We start from the raw sequence: 22,074 nt of genomic DNA on the forward strand, positions 1-22,074 counted from the left end.
GATGGAAAGGTGATGGAAATAGAACAGTAAGGTATTAAATATGCATAATCCCGGGTTCGCCTTTCCGTGGTCGTACGCTGTATGCAATGTGGAACCGGAAAGTGGGGGGTTCCGTTGCATGCTCTATAGGACAGTTTGCGTGGTTTTGGTGAGGAAACATGATGTGCAAGAGATGTTGTGTGCTGGTGGTTGTATGTAGTAGGACTTCTATCTTGAAGGTGGATGAATGGAGTGGCCGGAGCCTTCGGTTTGGAATCCGAATGCGGAGGACAACACCTCCGTCAACGCAAGTCAGGACTGACTCATGATCAGTATGGAGGATATACATTATATTTCCATTCCTTCCTAGGCTTCCAGTGCGCTGCTTACTTGCGGAAACTCTCAACTCCAAGCGTTGGTGTTTCAACCATGCGATCGCAGGGCACGCCTTCGTCTCGTCTCCGGGCGAAGAAGCTATCACATTCGGATACAATTTGTGCCCACTCCGCAAGAGCCCTTCCTGCGTATTTACTGGCTGCGAGTTTATCATTCATCGCAAGACTGATATCAAGATCATTGGACTGCTTTTCTGACTCTGTACTGTCGTCTGTTCGGGCGTCTTGTTCGTCTGATTCGGGTGCACCTTGAGGGTCATAACTCTCATCGTCGTCTTCTCCCTCCGCCGCTGAAACGTATTCGGATAACGTCTCACAATCATCCCGCTTATTCAGAGATTTTCGGAGCTGCAAGTGCAGCTGCGACCCCACGGGAAGACAGGGAGTGTAGAGACGTTTGTTCTTGCTAGGCCACTGAGGCCGATCCATCCACTCTAGCGAGAATTTGAACGAGTAGGGTTGGTGTGCAGTCTTGGGCCGACTCAGCTCCCCAGATTGGTTCTGGGGCTGCCATTGACCGTCCAAGCCTTTGTCTGCTGACGCCAGATTTTCAGAGCTCGCAGAATCTGACTCGTCAGAGCTGCTAGAAGATGACGCCTCACCATTAGACTTTGAGCTAGAAGAACCGCCAAACATGGCTTTAAGGATACTCCATTTCCGTTTAGGTGCGGGTTGGGGCTCCAATGATTCCGCTTTCGCAGAAGTATTGCTACTGGAGAAAGCGGACGTTTTCTCCGCTGGAGCCGGAGGAACAACACGATCGAATGATACGAAGAAGTTCGATGGCGACAACTGATTGTCACATCTGATAATGATAATCCTCCGGCCTGGTGCCGGCGTGCATGGTGCAGAAGAAAGCGGTGTGGTGAGTTCTTCATCGGCTTTGGCCTGGAAAGCAAGGTAGTATTTCCAAGTGCGCTGAAGCCGGTCCCATAGCGTCTCGTATATCGCAGTGTCAAGAGATGTGGGCTCATCGCTAAACCTCCCCAGTCTCCAACACAACAGACGATGAAAGTAGGCGCGGACCATTGGACTCCAATGACTGAAGTAATGGTAGAAAATGGACTCTTCTAGGAGAAATTTCAAGCACAGATCGGCTTTCCTTTCCTCTGAAGCAGTCCATGTGGTCCAGATAGCAAAGAGAAACGAGAACACCCGAACTTCAGTGAGAGAATTGTGACTTTGCATCATTTGACGACAGACTTTCAGCCAGAAATTCCAGTCGAACAAGTCATTCTCAACGGAATGAGAATATCGTATGATAATGGGAATAACCTCCTCCACAAAATCACACAGCAGGAAACAAGCATTATGGTCGAACAGCGATGTCCTCTCCGCAGCTGCTCTCATGATGGTACAAAATGATTCAGCATACAGCAACCTTGCACGGTTCGGCTCAAGCGAAGATTCCGAGAGAAAATCCCGAAGCAGAATAATCAAGCGATTTTCAGCCATCAAACGATGACTATTCGCTGCCCCTAAGGGAAGAGCCGAGACAGCCGCATCGGTCCCTTCTATAAAATCATCAAATGTGACCGCGGCAGCCGTGTGATTGGTTTCCTGCATTTGCGGAACCGATTGCTTGTAAAGGGTGTCCTCAAGAACAACCAGGAGCTGCGAGTGAATCGGCAGCAAGCCTGGTGCTAGGATCCGCTTCTGCTTGTCAAGATCTGGCGGCAGAGCATCGGCGTACAGTACATGAATGTACTTGACAAAAACGAAAAAGAGATCGGTATCCCGGCCACTCCATCGCGAAACCCACGGGCTCTGCCAAGGAATCTGAACAGTACTCAAAGGTACATCAGGCTTCTGACGAAGGTATCGCACCAGAGCCGTATGGGCGTGAAAAGCAAGCGTCCGTAAGGCTGCCGGGAAGTTTAGGGCAAGGTCCTGTGTTAGCGCTTTCGTGCCGCTACCTTTGTCGAGATTTGACTGGGAAAGTACGCGCCGGAAGATGCTGGGAGGTGTATTCCATAGCCGCACAAGGATGTCGGCGACGCCAGGACAGAAGAAGAATGCATACGCACAGGCCTTGCCACAGAATGCAACTAAGCTGGCGGGCGCATGTCGCATAGACATTCTTTCAACCACAAATGACATCTGAGACAACAAATTTTGCGTAAAGATATTCCTTATGTTGTGATGAATAGACTCAAGGAGGAAATCGGAGCCTGACGAGCCATCCGAACTCTCCGATATAGAAGTTGACGCGTGCTTGAGAGGCTTTGGGAAGTTGCTGCTCGACGGTGGAAGAGGGAAAGGAACCCTCCATTCGGGTCGAGTCATAATGCCGACAATCGCTTCCAAGTATACTGGCCTATCCGTTCCGGATATGGATTGATTATTCTTGCCGTTGAGCATCTCTAACAGCCCTGTCCACCACTTGTTGAGTATGTTAACCCGGCGATCTAGGTCTTCGGGCCTCAGATGTTTACAGGATTGATGTGAAGGGCTTCGGTTCAAGAACGGCAACAGCGCGGACCGGATGACGTTGGCTTTCAAAGCGCTGGACTTAGCCTGAAACCTATATGAAGACTGAGTCAACCAATGTACGCATATATGCAAGTTCCTTGAGGACTCACTTCTGGAAGTCAGCCTCGAGGCCCCGGAAAACACCCCAGAGCTCATCCTTTTTCCGCGGCACGTCCACTGTTCCGGCGGAATTCGTAGTTGCCGGTGCTTTAGGCACCGGAGGTAGGACCGGCGTTGAGACGTTTAGGGTTGCGGTGAGTTTTTCTAGTGAATTCTTGGCCACTAGTGATTGAGGTGAAGAACTACTAGGAGTACTAGGACTATCTGCTCGACTTTGCGTCACAACCGCGACCATCGGACGTCGCGGTCGTTTCTGTAGGATTGTCCGCCTGCGGGCGGGAGCAGTAGGCTCAGTTTCTGCACTCCCAGAATCTGCTTGGCCGTTCGCCTTGGGTGACGTTGTCGGGGGATTTAGGGTTTGTTCCTCTGTACGTAGAGAACGGAGCCGGGAGCTTTTCCCGGAAGGCGGGGAGCTTGACATCCAGGGTTTTCGAGCCAAACTGACCAGCCTGCCGGACATAGAGCGGGCTTTGGAGGGGCGAGCAACGGGCGACGGTGCCCTCGTTTCCGGAACCTGGGCAGGAGGAGCTGAGGTTTCTGGGCCAGCAGGATCCGACACATCCTCTGTCGATACGGTAAAGCGAGAAACAGCGATAGTTGGTTTGTTCTTAGACCGAAGCGAGGTCCGTCGTAAGATGTCTTTGCCAGCAGCCACATCCTCCTTTGACGGCGACTCCGTCTGAACAGGATGGTTTAGGTCGGAGAACGTCCTCCGCAGACCAGGCCGGCCGGCCTCGGTGGCCGCTAGGTCCGGAAGGTGGTTGTAACTAGCGGCATGGGTCAAATGGACGTGATCGTCATCGAGATGAGGGGTTGCGAGCTCTGGAGAGGAAGAAGACATGGTCAAGGATAGCCAATCTTGGCTATAGATCCACGCAGAGGAAGAGCCCTAGCGAGGTGTACATCTCCTCCAGCCGCAGAAGGCTGGGCAATATACTATCACTCAAACGGGCGTTGGGGAGACCAGCTCCTCCATATACAACGAAAGCCACTCCCAGAGAGATCAAATCATATGCGGGCCGTTCTATTCCAGTAGCATTGAATCGTTCCGGTCACCGATGCGGAGCAAGACGAGGGAAGGCGACAAGGAAGGGAGGCTTGGAATGATGGCGGTGCAGGCAGGCAGAGGAAGGGCAAGCGACCGCGGCGAGCGAATACGGCAATTATCGACGAAGCTCGGGATAGGACTGGCTCCGAAAAGCTAAACCGGGAACCTTTAACGACGCACGGCGAACTAGGGACTGAATGTTAGCCAATGCTGGGCAGGGAGAAAATGAAGAGCGAGCGGTTGATCGACGGACGGGCAGAATTCCGGCGTGAATACGAAGTATAGCGGAGTAACGATCGTAAGGTTGAACGAGGGGCAGGTGGGAAAGCCGGCAGGGGTGGGCAAGAGATAGTAGGTAGGAAATTGCAGCAGAGCTAAGACTGGCTTGCTCCTTTTCTTGTTCTTTATATGGGCCCCAGGGAAATGATAGAGTGAAGGAATATTGGGGAGTGAACAGAACAAGCAAACGAATGTCGGAATCAACGAGGGAAGGGGAGCGGAGCAGGAACGGAGCGGAATAGATAGAGTAAGGAAAAGGGAGAAAGGAGCCGCAAGAAGAGGAGATGGGGATGAACAAGCCAGCGAGAGCCAGCGACGGCCAAAGAAAGAGAGACACAGAGAGAGAGAGAGGAGATGACGAGCAGGCCGAATGGGGCAAAGCAGATGAACTGACCGGTTTCGATAATACTTCCCACTTCCTATTACATACAAACCAGCCCACTTGTTCTTCTTCTCCTGGTGGCTTTCTCTCCTCTCTAACCCTTGATTTAGCCCTTCAGGAACCCGGGCAGATGGGGCTTTCCTCAAGACTGGAGTAGCCCCCGTGAAGCTTGGCCCCAACAATGGAGGGTATAATGATCTCACCAGGTGGTTATTTTCTTTTTAAAAGGAGGACAACGGTGATGACGGGGGAGGGAACAGTGACCTTGCGGGCGCGGAAAAGTAGAAGACGAGAAGGAGGACTGAATGGGACTCCTTCCACGTTTAAGATTGAGAAAGAAAAGAAGGCTGTCCCATCCTAAAGGTTCCAGGCAATTTGCCCAAGTAGGCGGTCGCTTAGGATTTCTTTCTTTTACTATTTCTTTTTTTTTTCTACTATTTTTTATTTTTTCTTATTTTCCATCTGCCTGCTTGTCTGGATTTTATGGCTTGATGATGTACCCCGTCCACGCATGGAGGGCCAGAAGGTAAATAAGCAAGTACACACCGTCTGGCTTGCGCTTGGGCGGTATTGTCTCTTACAGTAAGTACCGGGTATGTATGTAACTATGTATTTGATTACAATACCGCAGTTCCCTTGTCGGAATTCGAGCGATCCGAACACCAGACTCGCCCAGAATGAAACTCCATTGTCCGTCTAGAGATGAGACTGGGACGAGGGTGGTGATGCTCATATGATGAGATTGAGGGGAAATTAAAGCCTGGACTTGGTATTTGTCCCCTTTATCGTCCCCCTTCCTTTCCTACTGTATATCTCACCAAACGTTGAACCGTCCGGGTGCGTCCCTGGTGCTTAAGCCTCGTAACCTATTAATACATGGAGAAGGGGGGAGAGGAGTTTGCCCCATGCAAGGCTGTGAAGAGAAATTCAATAATCGCGTCATGACGAAATCATTCTCCAAGCTGAAATTTTTTTACTATGAATAACCCACAGTGTCTTAGCAGTCCTGGACTTGCGTAGATTTAGATGTAGGTGCTATGGTAACAAAAGGGTTGAGAAGAAGGATGGATCAGATCATTGCGACTATTGATGGAAGTAAACTGTATTCGTGAGCGGTACCATACTTTACTATCCGTACTTACCTTTCAACTATCTATCTACTTACCCATCCAATCTCGCTCAGCTCCGGGCTCCGATCCTTTGTGAGGCTGCATGCACGTCCAACAGCAGCTTGCAGGAACAGGTTGGGTACGTAGTAGAGTTTTCGATCCTCGTCCTGGTCCCCGAGTTGGGCAATGCGAAGCGTCTGTGGGAACGGTTGTGCTGACTCGTCCGAGGGGCGCAGTGGAGGGGAACATTCTCCCGTGTTATTATTAGTAGTGACAAGATGGGAGTTATCTATTTCGTACAGGAGGAGGACTGGGATCTTGGCAGGACCCTGATATTAGTCCCTATTTGGTTGCCGTATGGGGTAATTGTGAAACATTGTGAGTAAAGCCGCGCGCAAACTTGACTTGGCATAGGGAAATGGTTAGTCAGGCTGAGGCTGGTAAAAGAGGTGTCAAGTAGTGTCAACTACTTAGTAGAAAGCGCTTCAGTGCTCTTATCAAGTGCTACTTCATGGTGCAGAGGAGTTGCTTGCTACTTATCAGTCGGGGTGTAAGTAGATGATCAAAGTGTGGTGTGGTTGTTCCATCACACTCTGCCCCTGCTTTGTCAGGAAAGTAAAAGTAAAAGTAACTATCTCTGGGTGACTTGGATCTTTCACCGTCCGCGCCGTAACTTACCATTCATTGTTTGTTTGGTACCACCGAATATACTTGGATCGGATCGGATCCTCACCAGTACCACAGCAACTGGAAAACCTTCCCTCCAGCATCCTCCTCCTCCTCCTCTTGGATTACTAGTCAGGTCGCTAATCAAATCTTAATTAAGTGGGTTCACATTATCAACCATAAGACAGATATGAATTCCTGCCAATTCAATCCTCCGAAAGGAATGTTGTACAGTTATAAGCGGTCCACCTGGAGACTCCCGCTCTCATTCCATTTGACCAACGTCATCCTGTTGATAACCGGGGGATGAAGTGGCTCAGCCAGCCATTTCATGCCTGCCACCGTTTCCTAACTTCTTGTCAAAGATTCCTGGAGTATGAGATTCTAAATTGGCTGACAGGCCCATCGATCGCTCAATCATTCCACAGATCGACCCTGCAAGTATGGACGTGTAAGCCCATATGTTGAAAGCAAACCCGGTTGCAACAACCCTCATAGCGTGATGGATGTTGTGGATAGACAGACAGACAGATTGATCGAGGCAGATTATCGTATCATTGTTTCAGTCAAAGGCCTGAGTCCTGATGGTCTAGCGGTCTGCGAAAGCAATCCTGGCTGGAGCTGTCATATCTCACGCTACACACCCACTGTACAGTAGAACAACTAACGCTAAATCCCCTGCATCCTCTTCGAATCGACAGATCTTACCAACACACTACTAACAACGATGATTCGTATTGCATGTTGTTTTTAGCCCGATGAAGAAGGACACGTTATGATCGTCTCTCAGCCCGAAGTAAGGTAGATGCAGTTGCATACCCTTGAGAAGATCCAAAGATGTCCTGCCCTTCCGGTCACCGGCGCCCATGTGCACTTGACCATAACCGAAATGTACCAGATGTATTCGCAACTTTCACACGTCGCACACCAGGGTCATCATTGCAGGAGGCGAATTCCAATTTGTCTGGCTGTATCATGTCCCGCTGTACTCCGGACAGCGTTCCCAAATGGCGTGCTGGGAATCAATCTGCCACTTATCAATCAGAAGAGGAGGTTCGGACGGTCGGATATATCAAACCCGCCCGCGCTACGGTCGCCTGAGGCCAATTTCTGCGCTCGGGGTACCCGCTTTGGCCAAACGTTGAGTACTATGGCTACGAAGTACTCCTCTCACTCCCTTTCTTGAATAACCTCCCGGCCGGATTATGTTCCGAAGGGATGCAAAACATACTTGACTAAAAAGAGCTTGATGGCAAGAGGAAAAAAGAAAGTTCATGTGCTCAAAGTAGGTTTAATTTACAGAAGTTACTCCAGGACTTGAACAGCGGAGGATATCACATTAAGTCCATCCCATTGTCTATAAGCCCCGACTCTCCCTGATCGTTGTCGGTGAAACAACAGATACCTAGTGAGCAGCGTGGGCCTCCTCCTCCGGTTCCTCCTCGAACCAGCTCTCCTCAACGGGAGCGGCCTCACCAGCGGCGGCCTGGCCCTCAACCTCGACCTCCTGGCTCTCGTAGGACTTCAGCTCATTGGCGAGGTTGGCCTCCTCGGGGGACTGGGGAGCGGCGGGAGGAGCGAACTTCTGGACGTGAGCGTCGGCGTCACCGGCCTTGACGGGAGTGGGCTTGTAGGCACGGAGTTCACGGAGGTAGAGCTCCTGGACAGGGTCGGCTGCAAGACGTTAGAAACCGTAGATGCCTCATATGCACGGCTAATTTGCCCAATCCGAGTAAACATTCTCGATGGGAACCGATTCCACATTGTATGATAGAGGGTCACATACCCTGACGGACAGCCGAGGTCAGGAAAGTGCGGCGAGAAACAGAAACCTGTTGCCGAGAGACGCGGGAGAAGAGAGAGCGCTACCGAACAGGGTCAGTCACCATGTCACCCGGTTGAGTTGGAGGGTATATCGTAGGTGTATTGTAACCTTACCGACGCTCTGAGAGTCTGGGACATCATCGCGGCGGGGTGATAGATGAGGGGGGTTGGAGGTAGGTGGGTTTCTGCGAGGAGAGCAAGTGCTGATTGAAGCCGATGTTGGAAGTTCGACGTTTGTTCGGGAGCCTTCGGCTTGGCGGATGACTCAGCAGGGCGGCTGCGAAGTCCAAGTCAGGTGCATCTCCAAGCTGGGTTTGTCCGCTTCGCCCCTCAACCTCAGTTCTCTCGCTTCCTCTTCCTCTCCTCTCTTCCCTCTCGTCGTTCTTTGTTTCCCCTCCCCTCTTAACCTCCCGGCCACCTCTTCCGCAAGGCCTTCCTTGTCTGCTCTGCGACACTTTTTCGTGATACAACCCTCACGGAGAGACCTTGACTGGTTCCATCGCGGTCGGGCAAGTTTGGCTTCGAGGTTTCGGGGATTACGCTGGAGAAGGTGATCACCGAGTACTTCAGTGCTTTACTCTGGGAACTTTGGCAGGACCAAGAGTCCTTCACCTGCCCGGAAAGGTAAAGCGCTAGCTTATAGAACCTGATCCCCTCCTTGAGGATAAAATTGCATGTCGGTGACTACCGGTGGACCTTCACCGTTGTCATTCATCATGTAGTTTTCACTCGGGAATCTCCTGCATCGTCTCCCATTGGAGTTGTTGTAATCAGATATGCTTGGGGCATTCAGGCTAACATTAGTACAAAGGCAGTGACGTGGAGACGTACTTGCAAATCAGTCTGAGCGATTTGCGCCGCTGCTGTCCCATCCTCTATCGCCGTTATACTGTGAGCACGCCGATTCATAAAGTCTCTCCAACAGACTTTGGCCGTGAGCCTCACTTCGCCATACGAAGGCCGTTGCACCTGCAGCTCCGCGTTTATCGACCACTTTTCTAAAACGATACACCCAAGCTTTGTCTCACTGCCTCTAAATATGGCTGCCGTTTCCCCTGCTGCCGCTAGGGCCGAGCCAGGCCAATGGAAGAAGAACCTTTCGGCCCACGTCATTTGCCCCGAGTGCAAAGAAGTGCCCCCTAATCTGGAGTTTCCTGGTTCCCATGAAACTGTTTGCGGCTCATGTGGCCTGGTCCTCGCTGATCGGGAAATCGACATGCACTCTGAATGGCGTACATTCTCCAACGACGATCAGAACAACGACGACCCTTCTCGTGTTGGAGATGCTATGAACCCGCTTCTCAACGGTGATCAGCTGGAGACCCAGATTGCTAGTGGTGGGTCGGGCCGCGTTCGCGATCTTTACCGGGCTCAGAACAAGCAGTCAAGTGAAAAGGCAAACAAAGCTCTTCTGGCAGCCTACAAGGAGATCGGTGCTCTCTGTGATGGTTTCAACATCCAGAAGAACGTGGCAGACACAGCGAAATACCTCTTTAAGATTGTGGACGATGCCAAGGCATTCAAGGGAAAGTCTCAGGATGTGATCATTGCAGGCTGTATTTTTATCGCCTGTCGCCAGTGCAAGGTGCCACGTACCTTCACTGAGATCTTCGCGGTGACCAAGGTTACGAGGAAAGAAATTGGGCGTATTTACAAGGCTTTGGAGAAGTTCTTCACTGCGCAGAACCTCGAGCGGATCAACGCTGTGGTCTCAAGCGGAGGTGTCCCTGATCCCAACGACACATACACCGCCACCACTTCCACCAAGCCTAGTGACCTTTGCAACCGTTTCTGTAACCTGTTGGATCTGCCCTTCCAGGTTACTAGCGTCTCCTCTGCTCTATCCGATCGCGTGACAACGATGGGAGATTTGGCTGGACGTTCTCCCCTGTCCATTGTGGCAGCCTGCATATACATGGCTTCGTACCTGATGGGACATGGCAAGAGCGCCAAGGAGATATCTCAGGTGGCCCATGTCAGCGATGGTACGATCCGCGGTGCTTACAAGCAGCTATATGCTGAAAGAGAACGCCTGATCGATCCCGAGTGGATCAAAGATGGAAAGGGTGACTTGAAGAACCTGCCTAATAGTTAAATGGGCTAGACCTTGCCCTTTTCAAGCAGTTTGACTACTCGACATTTTGCCGGAACAGCCGCTTGTGCTTCCCATCCAGCGCCTTAGTCAAACCTCACTACTAGCTACTGAGAGTAAACATGATACCCCAAATCACCTAGAGATATACACAAAAAAAGAGAGAAGAAACAAAAACAAAAACACACAGATATATAATCCAAATCCATTCCATACCGTCGCATCACCATATCAAACAAAGAATGGCAATTTGCGAAAGAAGGACCCGGTAGTCTCCCAAACGAAACGAGAATGAAATCCAGAAACCAGAAAGGGGAATTTCTCAGTCGTTATTTCCAAAACCATCATCACATGCCGTCATATTCCTTCTTACACTATACCGTTCATCTTCCAACTTACAAAAAGCAGCCCTGATGTGTCTGACAGACAGACCACACCCTTTTCTTTCTGCTCTTAGTTCCCCCGTTGACCTTGAATTTGCCAAAACCTTCCCATTGAAGTTTAGTGATTCATTTGCTCAGTCCTTCAGCCTTTCGTTTCACACTCTGTATGTAATTAATCCAGACATATCTAGCTAGCATACATGCCATGCATCATGCATCATTAGTTTTCAATCAATCAATCAATCAATTCCTATTATCACTGGGTACTAGTAGTATCTATATAATAATCATACAGTAGATAGATAACGTAAACTTGACAACTCTTGCAGTTCGCAGAACGTAAAAACCCAACTCCTCTATCTCATCTCTGTGGTAATAATAATATTATTATTATAGGAGTTGATCTGATCAGTAAGTTGTAAAGATTCAACTTCGGCTCAGTGAAGGATGATGATTAGTAGAAAGGACCAAGGGGCAAAGTGACCCTCGCGCAGATGTCAGAAAAGTAAAGTACGATGAATGATACGAATAGCACTGCTGGAAGTGGGCACTCAAGCTAAGCTAGCTAGCTGGCTAGCTAATTGGCTGGCTAGCTGTACTTACGTCTTGTCAACTGGCGGTGGTTCTGGTCGTTGTTGTTGCTGCTCTATAGCTACTGCACAGAGGTATGGTAGTACTATGCGTGTATGTGCTATCAAGGGAGTGAAACAAGACGGTGGGGTGCACGAGTGTCTCAAGAAATGAAGGAAAAAGGAAAAAGAAATGAGAAAGCAACATGTAGAATCAGACAACCGTCAATAGCCGGTACTTCACCGGGTCTCGCCAATGTCACCTTCCGAAGGCCTTTTGCCGTCTGCAGAGGCGGCTAGGGTTTCGGCGACGTTGTCGACTTCTTGCTCAGGGGATGAGGTCTCTTTGGCAATAGGGACATCCTCCTTGACCACGGGTTCTACAGCGGGGCTTGGCTCAGCCGCACTGTCAGTTGATATTGAGTGGGCAGCCTCGGTGAATGTAGGTTCCTTGGACTCAGTGACTGTCGTGTCCTTCGGTGAAGCTGAGACTTCCTCTTCCTTCTCCGGCAATGGCTGCGGATCAACAGATTCACCGGCGATATTCTTTGCGATCGCTGGAGCCATGGTATCGGGCTTCGTATCGGGAACAGCAGAGTTGGCTTCAGATCCAACGACCAAGTTACCGTCTTCACCAACTTGCCAGACATTCAACGTTGTGGTGATTCTGACCTCAGGAATAGTAGGTAACCTCGTGCTGGCCTTCTCAACGGCAGGCTTTCTCCGCGCGGGTCCACGGGCGCGGCCCTTCCGAGCATCACTCAATGGTTGTTTCTCTACCGGGGCGGCTTCTTCCTCTTTCTTCTTCTCCTGAGGCTTGGGAGGGGCCTGCGGGCCAAGCTGCAATCGTGAGTTCAAATCCGACAGGAACCCTGCCTTCAGGGCAGCAATCTTGCTACCGCCAGGACGCGCCGGTACGGCCGGTTTGGGCTTGGGAGCGATATCCTTTGATTCTTCGGGACTTGCACGAGAGATAGGCTTGGCTGGACGGGCTGGAATCTGAGGCTTGGGTCTATCCGGGATGACTGGAGGTTGACGCTTTTCAATAGGTGAAGTGACCGGCTTCGTTGATGCATCCACTGCTGGGGCTTGCTGCGGGCGCTTCTGAGGACGTAGTGGGATGCTCGGCTTTGAGGGAACTTCTGGGCTCTTGACCTCTTCCTCTGACGGCTCTATGGTTGTCACTAGTGTATGGCTTTCAGGCGCATCCTCCCAGATGTCACGGCTGGGAAATCTCTGCTTGGCCACTTCCGGTCGAGCGGGGGGCTTCTCGTCATGCTCTTCGGATTCCAAAATCTGTGTTGCGACCTGATGGGGATCCAAGTGACTCGCGTGGCTTCTACGGAACGACTCTTGTTCAGGAGTCTCAAACGCCTCCTGCTTGGGCCCTTCCGGAGTAGACACCGTAGCGTGCAGCTGCAGACTGTTAGGCGAATCTTCCCAGATATCCTGGCTAGGGAACCGATGTTTGAGCTCCGGACGCTGCTTGAAGCGCTCTGCAGTTGAGACAGTCTTCTTGTCCTTCGCATCGTCCTCAGGAAACAGGGGCTCATATTCTTCGACATCTTCAAGAGGGGTGTAGACGCCTCCATGCTCTTCGCGCGAGTCATACCGTGTCAAAGCGGGCATTCCACTCTGTACACTAGCAGCTCTGCTGTTAGATCTGCTGTGCGTGGCACTAGGTGTGTGACTTCTGCCTTCATAATCGACACTACCACTCCTTTCGAACGAAGGTGAGACAGCGGGATGCTGGTAGGCCGACTCGGGGCGCACTTCGTCGGCAGCCAATATGGGCTCATCGTCTTCATTGCCATCAGTAAAGCCGCGGTTAAGCTCTTCCGGATCCGGAGTCTGAGCGAAACCATCGGGATGGTGCAAGTGGTGGTACGGCTCGTCAACATGGATCACTCGAGGTTCTTGTGGCTTCTCAAATGCCGCCTTCTCCACAGCCTCATCCTGTTGTGCCTGGGACTCTGCGGCTGGTAAGCTTGACTTGCGGAGTGGGGACTCAAACGCCGGACGAGAATCCCGGCGTGACTCGGGAGGTGGCGATGACAAGCGATGCGTATACTCGTCAGAGGCAATGTAGCCAACTTCCTCCTCTGGAGTTCCCGCCACAGCAGGCGAGGTACCTGAAATATCAACATCAGCACTATCCTTCCGATTACGTAAGTGTATTACTGGTTAACGTACCAAGTCCAGAGCCAGTGACAGCAGAACCTCGAACAATCTTGTTCAGGTCGTCGCTGCTCAAAGCCCAATCTGGTCTAGGAGTGCCCACACCAGGACCATATTGGCCTTGTTCTTCCTTGACGTATTCTTCTGGGTGCTTCTCGTACCACGCTTTTTCGAACTTGTCGTTCGTAGGTACACCGTGCCCATGCAGGCCATAACTTCCGGGTGGCAGCGAGGCCTCACGACCACTACGGGTTCTGTTATGACTCCGACCTGGACGTTGCTGCTGGTGCTCCACGATGTATGGACTTGGGGACGGAGCCTGGACATCGCCCGCGTTGGGGTACATGGGCACTCTCTGCCCAATCTCCGGAATTCCGTGTTCATCACCATGGAGTGACTGTCGGCGATCCGCGGACGCAGTTGAAGACTCGGCGCGTGAGCCACTAGCCCGCGAATGCGATGAGCGAGTGGGCCTTTCGGCATGATCATCATGGAGAGGAGACCCGGCACGGCCCAGACCGGCGGCTGCAGCTTGACGAGAATCTGTACGTGTGACAGCCTGCACCTTGGCCTTGGCACTGGAGGAGGGTAATGATGGCCTTGGCGCATGGAGCTTGAGATCGCTTCCCACGTTGCGTGTTTCCGCGGGGGTCGAATGGTGGGCGTCGGAGGCGTTGCCAACATCCAAGTCTTCGTACTCGATACCCTCTTCCCCCAGAGAGGGAATTGTGACACTCGGAGGACGGGGAGGCAGATCGGTCGAGGGGGTACGCTTCACGCCCGAACCATTGGGCAGTTCATTCAAAGGAGAAGGTGCATAGCTATCGCGGTAGGGAGACACTGAGCGCTCAATGCGGTGGGTAGGACGAGGAGGGATCCTAGGCATGTCTGCTGAGGAAGGTGCAAGGCCTTGTTGAGGTGATCTTGACGGTCGGGGAGGGATGACTGGAGCTGTCTGACTCGACATGATTGTCTGGTTGGTCTGATAAATATGGTTTCGGTATGTGCTGGAAATCAATTCTAACGATCGTCAGTCTCAGCGGAGCATTGGACAAGTGTCACATGAGCCAGCTGATCTCGATGGCGGGGAAGTGATGAGGGTTGGGTTTGAATTAGAGCTAGCACAGGGCAGCTGTGCATACATAGGTCACGGAAACAGGACAGGATGCAGGGGCGATGGTCAGTCTGGGGGGGACGTGCTCCCAGTGGGAAGATAGAAGAGAGCACTATCTCAGCTAGTAGAGGAGCTAGCGGAAGAGCTGCAGAAGAGGGCACGAGGCGAACTCTGTGGCAGGGATTGTACATATGTAGCCGGAAGCAGGTCGATAAGATAGGTGCCATGCGAAGCCGCTCACATTCTTTGTTGTCTTGGCTTGTCCGGCAGACTTCTGAAGGCGGATAGGAAGCCGTTCCAAGGGATTTGGAACGATAGAGAAAGGACGATATTTGCAATGACTGATAAGGGACATGGAATTGATTCGCTTACCTGGCAAGGATAACAAGTGTTGACGCAATGATGGAAGGAGGACTCAGCCCGAGCTCTAGAATGGGGGGGAGGAACGGGGTGGGGAAAGTCAATTCTGGGAGAATTTAACAGATGAAAATGAATATGATGCTGAGACAAGATGGAAGTATACGAGAGAATGTGTCCGAGCGAGGGGGAATGAGGAGAACAGTGAAGTAAGTAGAAACAGTAGCAAGTAGGAGGAGGAGGAGGAGGAGCAGCAGCTTGGCAGCAGGAGACGGTCAGGCCTGCAAGATAACTAGTCTACTAAGTAACTATGGGGATGATGTATGACTCTTGATTCCCGCAAAGTGGCCGTAACAGCCAGACTAACCGCTTTCTTCCTGCCACGGCCCACCGCCCCGTCGCGTGACGTGCTCTGACGGCATAATACCACTCCTGTCCCCTCTTGTAAACCGTATGGTAACCGTATCTGGGCTGTGAACCAACCGGCACTGTTTGTTGCAATTACATAGTATTGTTGAGGCGGTGGCAGAGGACCCCGCTGGGATCAGGAGTCATTTTTAGGTTTCCCATTTTTTCTTTCTGTATCACCGTGTATCATTTTTTAAGACACGTTCCACTAGACCCTTCTGCAAAGGATGTTCAAGATAACGTTAATCGGTTCAGACAAATACAAAGTAGTCATAGTAGTAGCTAGATAGATGGAGAAGACCACATACCAACTGTCCGTTTCTCAGGCATCATCGTTCAGCTGACGACAATCCACCAATAATACCAGATTAACAACAAATCCCAAGACCCTCAAATGAGCCTTACCCTATGCATGAATGACCGTAATGGATAGGTATGATTTGGTGATGTTTTTTTTTTTTTTTTTTACCCTTTTTCACTGCATTGCATCATTTGAGGCATTTTCCCCTCTTAGTCTGCTCTTGGAAGGTTGAACATAATGCATACCAAAAGTCTAGACACCTACTAGGTACCCCAGTAACATCGACGATAACCCGTTAGCGCTTCGTGATACTACGAATTAGCATCTATGAAAAGGTCAGCTCAGACCCCAAAGGCAAGGCCGTCGCCCCCCGCCTTGCACGACGCAGAAACTCGGTATCAAATTGGCGGATTACGGGTTGATGATCTGTGGCCGATCCATTCTTGAAAACTCCCCGTTTGCTCTAAGAATAGGAGAAATTAAATCCCTCCCCTATTTTTTGCGCTACTTGGTAGATAGATACGATGAATGGTGCGGGGGGGAAACATTCGAATACTGGTAAGAACAAACAATGTCCATGGTGAATCCCCCCATCTGCTGCGTCAGGGACCACTTTCCCCCCCCCCCTTCTCCTTTCATGTTGGGAAAATGAGTCGGGCTAGACCATGGTCCAGATGTAGTCTCAGCCACAGCGCCACGAAGGGGGTATTCTCCCCCCGTTGCTACTGTTGTATAGTACAGAGATCTGTCGATGGGCAATTTTCCCAAAACACCGAGTGACAGGGAGTATTACCGGATTAGCTATGCAACTTATGTTATTTGTACGATATGTTCACTCTTATGCATTAATTTAACCCCCTTTCTACAATGCAATTGCCAATACTTCAGTGTGGCGGTGCAGGTTGCTTCCCGGACTGATTTACTGGTGCAGCCTTCCGTGGTACAACAGGTGTATGTGTTGGTTGCCGGTCAAATATTGAGTAGTCACTCCATGCCAGGCTGCATGCTGCTATACATGCATATATACCTCAGATCTTAAGGTCGTGAATGTCAAGCAATCCCGCTATTATATCCATTCTGTCGAAGCACTCAGTGAAAACGGATAGATACGGAGTAAATGTAGCTTGATATGAGTTGAAATATCCCATGTAGTCTATAGTAACTATGCATCTATCCTTGGTGGCAGGTTTTGTGGCTGCCCGTGGCGCACCCTCCCTGTCCTTATCAGATCAGGAAAGGGCAACTACTATAAAATTAGCATACATGGTTTGATACTATAAGAAGGCTCACCTTATTTGCCTGCCCTGATGTAGTTGCTATATAAATCTAAAGAGTTACGTATTCGCCTAGTAAGTACTCTTGCAGTTATTAAGAATTCATAATTCGTAAGTAGACATAGTCGTTGGTAAAGATAATTCCTAGTCCTCTGCAGAGGAAACATGGCTGACAACCTTAACTTTACTACTCTGTATACTGTATGAACATGCAGTGCAGAACTGACTAAGACGATGCTACCTACTTACTACATGATAGACGTGTCTCTAAAGAGTGAGTGAGTCCTTGTTTCCAAAAAAGCAACATATCAAAACCTGAAAATGCACATGGATGAGGAAGGAGAGAGGCAGGGTGGTGGTCTTTCAGACGAATGTCCCTAGAGACAACAAGGCCATGCCTTAGAACCCGTTATTTAACAACCTTCAGCAGGACAAGAAGAAGCAATTGGGGCAGCCTGAGAGTCGGAACAGCTGTCTTCCCCATAATGAGGGCTGTCGTCAGCAGTTGTGATGCAACATCGACATGAAGAGGTGTACTGAGATGCACGAATGAAGAAATCCTTGCCGAAAGATACTAGTGCTACATGATGGAGGCAACCGAAAAGCAGGTTTTCCCATAATCCAAACCCAAGACAAAGTTGCTGGTCGGCGGTAAGGGAAGAATGGATGGGCTTCTGGAGGTTGGAAGGGAGGCTGGCGGGCGCCCTTGACGTGTTTGGTGTAGGAAATTATTGGTGCGCTGGTCCGGAAAACTTATCCTACCGGCACAACCTGCTATCACTGGCTCCGTTCTGCCTTGACAGGTCCCCCCAAAGTAGGCGGACTCTCCAAACTCCAACCTGTCGTCCACTGGCTCACGCCACTTTCGTCTTTCTTCAATGCTTTATCTATTTCATCGTCTATGCTCGGGACCTTCTCATCTGAGTTGATCCTTGTCATCTTCTACTGACGATTTACCGTGGTCTCTTTTTTTTAAAAAAAAAAACAGTTACCGCATTTTTCAAGAAACACACATTAACACTACTGAGGGAAACCCTTTCCCCCCCCCTCGTGGTACAGGATCTGATCTTCCCCCATCATGCCTTCCGATTGAACCTGCTCCTTTCGACTTTCACCCACTATCCATTCCATCTGATATCTCTATATGACTCGATGCAAACATAATGACGGAGTAACAATGCCGTTCTGGCAAATAATGCTATGATTCCCGGGCTTACACCCATTGTGAAGTCTCCTGCCCCCTGTGATCCAGTACAGCAACCGCTTCTGGGGGTAAAGTGAGCCTCGAGGACTGAACAATGTTCTCTAGATTGCGAAGCATCTCTTTAGCTAACGCAAATCTCTTGCTGAAAGCCACTAGAAATCGACACAATTCCACAAACGCATCCTTTGAATCGTCCTCGTTCAAGGCACTCAGAAAGACAAGGAGACTACTATTGGTGGGCTCGAGCATCTGCCTGGGTATTTGTCGCAATCCATAGGCTTCATGGTACGAGCGGAGACACTGGACAACTTGCTTCGCCGATCGAAGCTGATTTGACCGAGCCTGTTCAAATTCCGATGGATGGGACGTGGGCCCGAAATGTTGATGCTCCAGGAAATATTGGAATAGTACCATAATCGTATGGTGATATCCGATACTAAATGACAGTCAGAGATTGTGTAAACACCTGCTCGCGAAGCTCATGTTCTTACTACAGGTATAAGATTTGTGGTGGTTGCTCATCGTCGGCTTCAAAGTCCTTCGGAAGGCTGTCAAGCCATCGCTGCAAGCGAACGCATTTCTTATTGGCTGCTATCCACAGTTCGCCAATTGCCATGTCGAGCCCTTTGTCAAACAGCAGCTCCGGTATGTCCGCGACAATATCGGTCAAATCGATCGTTTTGGTCATGACGAATCGTAGATATGCCGGGTGTTTGGCGAGGCCAACCTGATTGAAGCGAGGATACGGTGTCCACATAACATCATCATCATCGAGCGCAGTTACAGGATAAGGTTTATATTTCGGTAGCTTCAACTCTGCGACCTTGCGACTATGCAAGGACGTTTGCCTGCAGATTCAGCCGGTTAGCTTAGTCGGTTTACGTCGGGGATACCGTCATACGCGTTCAAAATAAAGAGACCCCAAGCAGTGATTGCACAAGCATGCTGCAGTCTGGGAGACATTTTCTCCCACTGGCGGTGTCCCATCCTCGGTGATGTGAACATGCCAAAATCTTGTGCGAGCTGTACAGCTTGTCTGAGCATGAGCCAACTCAAGTCGTCTTTACCTTGGAACTTCAGGCTTCAACTAGTCAGCTGCTAGAATTGGTTATGTATAATTAGGGAGGGGGATCTCTTCGCGAGCCATACAAACGACTCATTAGGGCCACAGCTTGAATATTGGCCAGAGAAACGCGGCCTTCCTCCGCGTTCCACAATCGCTCTGCTTCCGCATAAAAATGCTGCCCCCGTGACGTCTCATCGTCAGGGACAGCAAAAACTTCTGGAAAGTCGGAATAGATCTTGTCGTGGTCAGAAATAGCAAATTGAAAGGAGGATGGGAGCAACGCACACTTGCCACAGCTAATATGCTATTAACAAGCAGCGAGGTGCAGCAATCTGGATTGGTTTCTTTGGTAGTCATATGCTTTAGGAACGTCTCTTGATCCACGACCTGCAATAACGGATGATCCCAAGTGAAGTACAACGATATTAGGTGCGAAACAATATGGTCATCATTAGTAACCACTGTCCAAGGCCCGGCAGATACCTGAAACAAGGGACTATCACATAGCCTCTCCACCGTTATCCGCAAGTGGGCATCGACAACTGGGCGCTCGTGCTGCGATGGGATATCTTCCGCAGGCCCAACGCTCTTGGAGTGCTCTGAACTTGCGTCACTGAAATCAGTGGCAGGAGCGTCGATAACAGAGACGAGGTCATTCAGTTGGGCATTGCCACGGATCTTTTCCAACATCTGTCGGGCCTTTTCTTCATCTGAGGATCGAAGCGTTTCGAGAAGCGAGTATAGCAGGCCTCGGTAGTACTCTAGCTCTCCTTGGGTGCGCCTCGCAGCAACCTTTCGTCTCAGGTCGAGCGTCTCATCGAAGATGCATCCACCAGTGTTTTGGCATGCCTTACAAGGTGGCGGGCGTCCGCTGCACTGTGATCCTTCTTCGTTAGCAGGAGCGCGACATAGGTGAATGGGCAGATGAAGGGCAAGGATGCAGGGTACTTCGTCGGGAGAGAGGCCCTGGGTTGCCAGTCAAGATTCAGTGAGACACGCATGCACACAGAGTCTACCTCCCTCCCTGTGCTTCCCCACTGCTTGTATGCAGAACTAAGAGTCCAGGTATTACCTTCCGCTTTGCCTGCTTGCATGGCAAACATGCTGTCGAATTCTTCCTTGACTTGGCCAATGTGGTTGATCCAGTTGCAACGGGGCCTCGGGGCCCTGGGGCTAGGGAGGGAAGATGTTTGCCTTGGTTTTCGGTGTTCATTTCAGGCGACGATGCTCCCGCTCGGGCGAAGGAAAGGTAGCTATGAGATGATGGAGAGATGCTATCGCATCGCTGATCACTGGTCAAGGCTGCTCTTTGGTCAGTCGGATCGTACGACATGAATATCGCAATAAGACGTACGGCAATACTTTTGCAATCTGAACCTATTATTCTTGGGGGAAGGACTGCAAAGAAGCGGATTTCGGCTCAGGGACACGGGCAAAAATGCTAAATCACCTCACCCTATCCAAAAGTTCGGTATGGGGCGACCTTGATGGTTCAACTCTCATGCAAAGAACAACCTATTCCGGGATACCTGTCAATAGGCATATTTCGTCAAACACGGATGCCAGCCTTTCAACGGTCGGTGGTTGTTGCTGATGATTTGTGCCGCGGTGACAACAAGACCCAGTGGGGTCGGGGAGACGATTTCACCCTAGAGGTGATGAAATGGTTCAACGAATCGAGAACACCGTGATACACGTGATCATAGACATCTTCTATACGAGAGCCTGGGGATGGGAAGGGGCAGGGCTGGCAGAAGCAGAAAGACTTACCAGATAACTAACTGCCCGGAACCATGACTAACGACCATCACATCTAAGCCAAAGCGCTTGCATGGTTTGAAAGACCCCTCAGCGGGAAGCAAACAAGCATCAATACCGGTTATTCTTGGGGCAAATTCCGATCCCTAACAAGGGGCCCTGCTTAAAAAGGATTCCAAATACTACAGGCGGACAGTTCTCCCGATTTCCTCCCCAAGGTTCCTCGATGGGCAGAGGTCTGGCAGCAGCGCGAGGCGCATCGGAGCGATCCTGTCGTGGTATTGGTTACGGCCCTATACCGTTCGTTCCGGTCCGATCTACAGGTAATGACACCATGTTCGCATTCCCTAAGCGAAAGACTAGTGCCAATGTCTCATGGCCCTATATGTGAGGAAGTTGGGTGTCACTAGCCCAGACGCATGCTAGCCAGGAAGCCTGGAATGTCCGCTTAGGGCGAGATAACACACTTAAGGTGACAGGTATGCACGGGGTCCCTCGGCCTGCAATTGGTCTACAAAGTACCCTCAGGCCGTCAAATAAGCGTGCCACAAGGTAAGCCAGGAAGGCTCACGCCCATCTTGCTGTTTCTGCCGTCGAGTCGTTCCAGTGCACTGTTTACTAGGATAAGGGATCCAGGACTCGAATGCATACAATACATGACATAGGTCAAACTCTACCTGCGATACCAGCCGTGCCTAGCGATCTTACAGGCCGGGTAAAACAGCCATCGGGCCAGCGAACCGCAAAACAAAGTAAGGGAGAGTTTTGGGGAAAGCACACAAGGCGGAGGGGGTAAAAATTGAAATAAGAGAGGCGGGTAATATAGCAGGCAGGTGCTTCAGCCAACACCCCGATATGCAGCAAATACAATAGGTGGAAAAGTTCACCGACCCGCAACACAATGAAATAGCACCAGCTAGAGGACTCCAGATCCTAAACTGGTCGAGGTCGAGGTCCACCATAAATCAGGTCGCCGGTCCACTCCTCAAAAAACGAATAGCTACCGAACCAGGCAGCTTCTTGCTTCTTACATCAGCCCAGCCGGCTCGCCTGTCAGAATGGGGGCTCGCATCCTCTCACTGCATCCTTACTACGC

The 22,074-nt window shown here is 50.6% G+C and overlaps 5 protein-coding genes across 5 annotated transcripts; 1 reads left to right on the forward strand and 4 right to left on the reverse strand.

Annotated features, from left to right (window-relative positions):
- Positions 1–281: 281 nt before the first annotated feature.
- AKAW2_21111A (DUF1765 domain-containing protein) lies at positions 282–3,807 on the reverse strand (the record flags this gene model as incomplete). Its single annotated transcript, XM_041685899.1, has 3 exons — positions 282–297; positions 370–2,898; positions 2,957–3,807. The coding sequence occupies 3 exons, from the start codon at positions 3,805–3,807 to the stop codon at positions 282–284; spliced, it is 3,396 nt and encodes a 1,131-aa protein (XP_041539937.1).
- A 4,048-nt stretch (positions 3,808–7,855) lies between these two features.
- Positions 7,856–8,415, reverse strand: AKAW2_21112A (ATP synthase subunit H; the record flags this gene model as incomplete). Its single annotated transcript, XM_041685900.1, has 3 exons — positions 7,856–8,124; positions 8,237–8,315; positions 8,389–8,415. The coding sequence occupies 3 exons, from the start codon at positions 8,413–8,415 to the stop codon at positions 7,856–7,858; spliced, it is 375 nt and encodes a 124-aa protein (XP_041539938.1).
- An 898-nt stretch (positions 8,416–9,313) lies between these two features.
- SUA7 (transcription factor SUA7) lies at positions 9,314–10,369 on the forward strand (the record flags this gene model as incomplete). Its single annotated transcript, XM_041685901.1, has 1 exon — positions 9,314–10,369. The coding sequence occupies one exon, from the start codon at positions 9,314–9,316 to the stop codon at positions 10,367–10,369; it is 1,056 nt and encodes a 351-aa protein (XP_041539939.1).
- Positions 10,370–11,558: 1,189 nt separating this feature from the next.
- On the reverse strand, positions 11,559–14,463 carry AKAW2_21114A (Aim21 family protein; the record flags this gene model as incomplete). The annotated part of the gene is made up of 2 exons (XM_041685903.1): positions 11,559–13,450; positions 13,512–14,463. 2 exons carry the CDS (start codon positions 14,461–14,463, stop codon positions 11,559–11,561), a joined length of 2,844 nt encoding a protein of 947 aa, XP_041539940.1.
- Positions 14,464–18,163: 3,700 nt separating this feature from the next.
- Positions 18,164–20,323, reverse strand: AKAW2_21115A (putative C6 transcription factor; the record flags this gene model as incomplete). Its single annotated transcript, XM_041685904.1, has 6 exons — positions 18,164–18,590; positions 18,646–19,002; positions 19,056–19,235; positions 19,304–19,455; positions 19,506–20,012; positions 20,075–20,323. The coding sequence occupies 6 exons, from the start codon at positions 20,321–20,323 to the stop codon at positions 18,164–18,166; spliced, it is 1,872 nt and encodes a 623-aa protein (XP_041539941.1).
- Between the last annotated feature and the right edge of the window lie 1,751 nt (positions 20,324–22,074).

This window comes from Aspergillus luchuensis, chromosome 2 (genome assembly GCF_016861625.1).
Source record: "Aspergillus luchuensis IFO 4308 DNA, chromosome 2, nearly complete sequence".
NCBI lineage: Eukaryota > Fungi > Ascomycota > Eurotiomycetes > Eurotiales > Aspergillaceae > Aspergillus > Aspergillus luchuensis.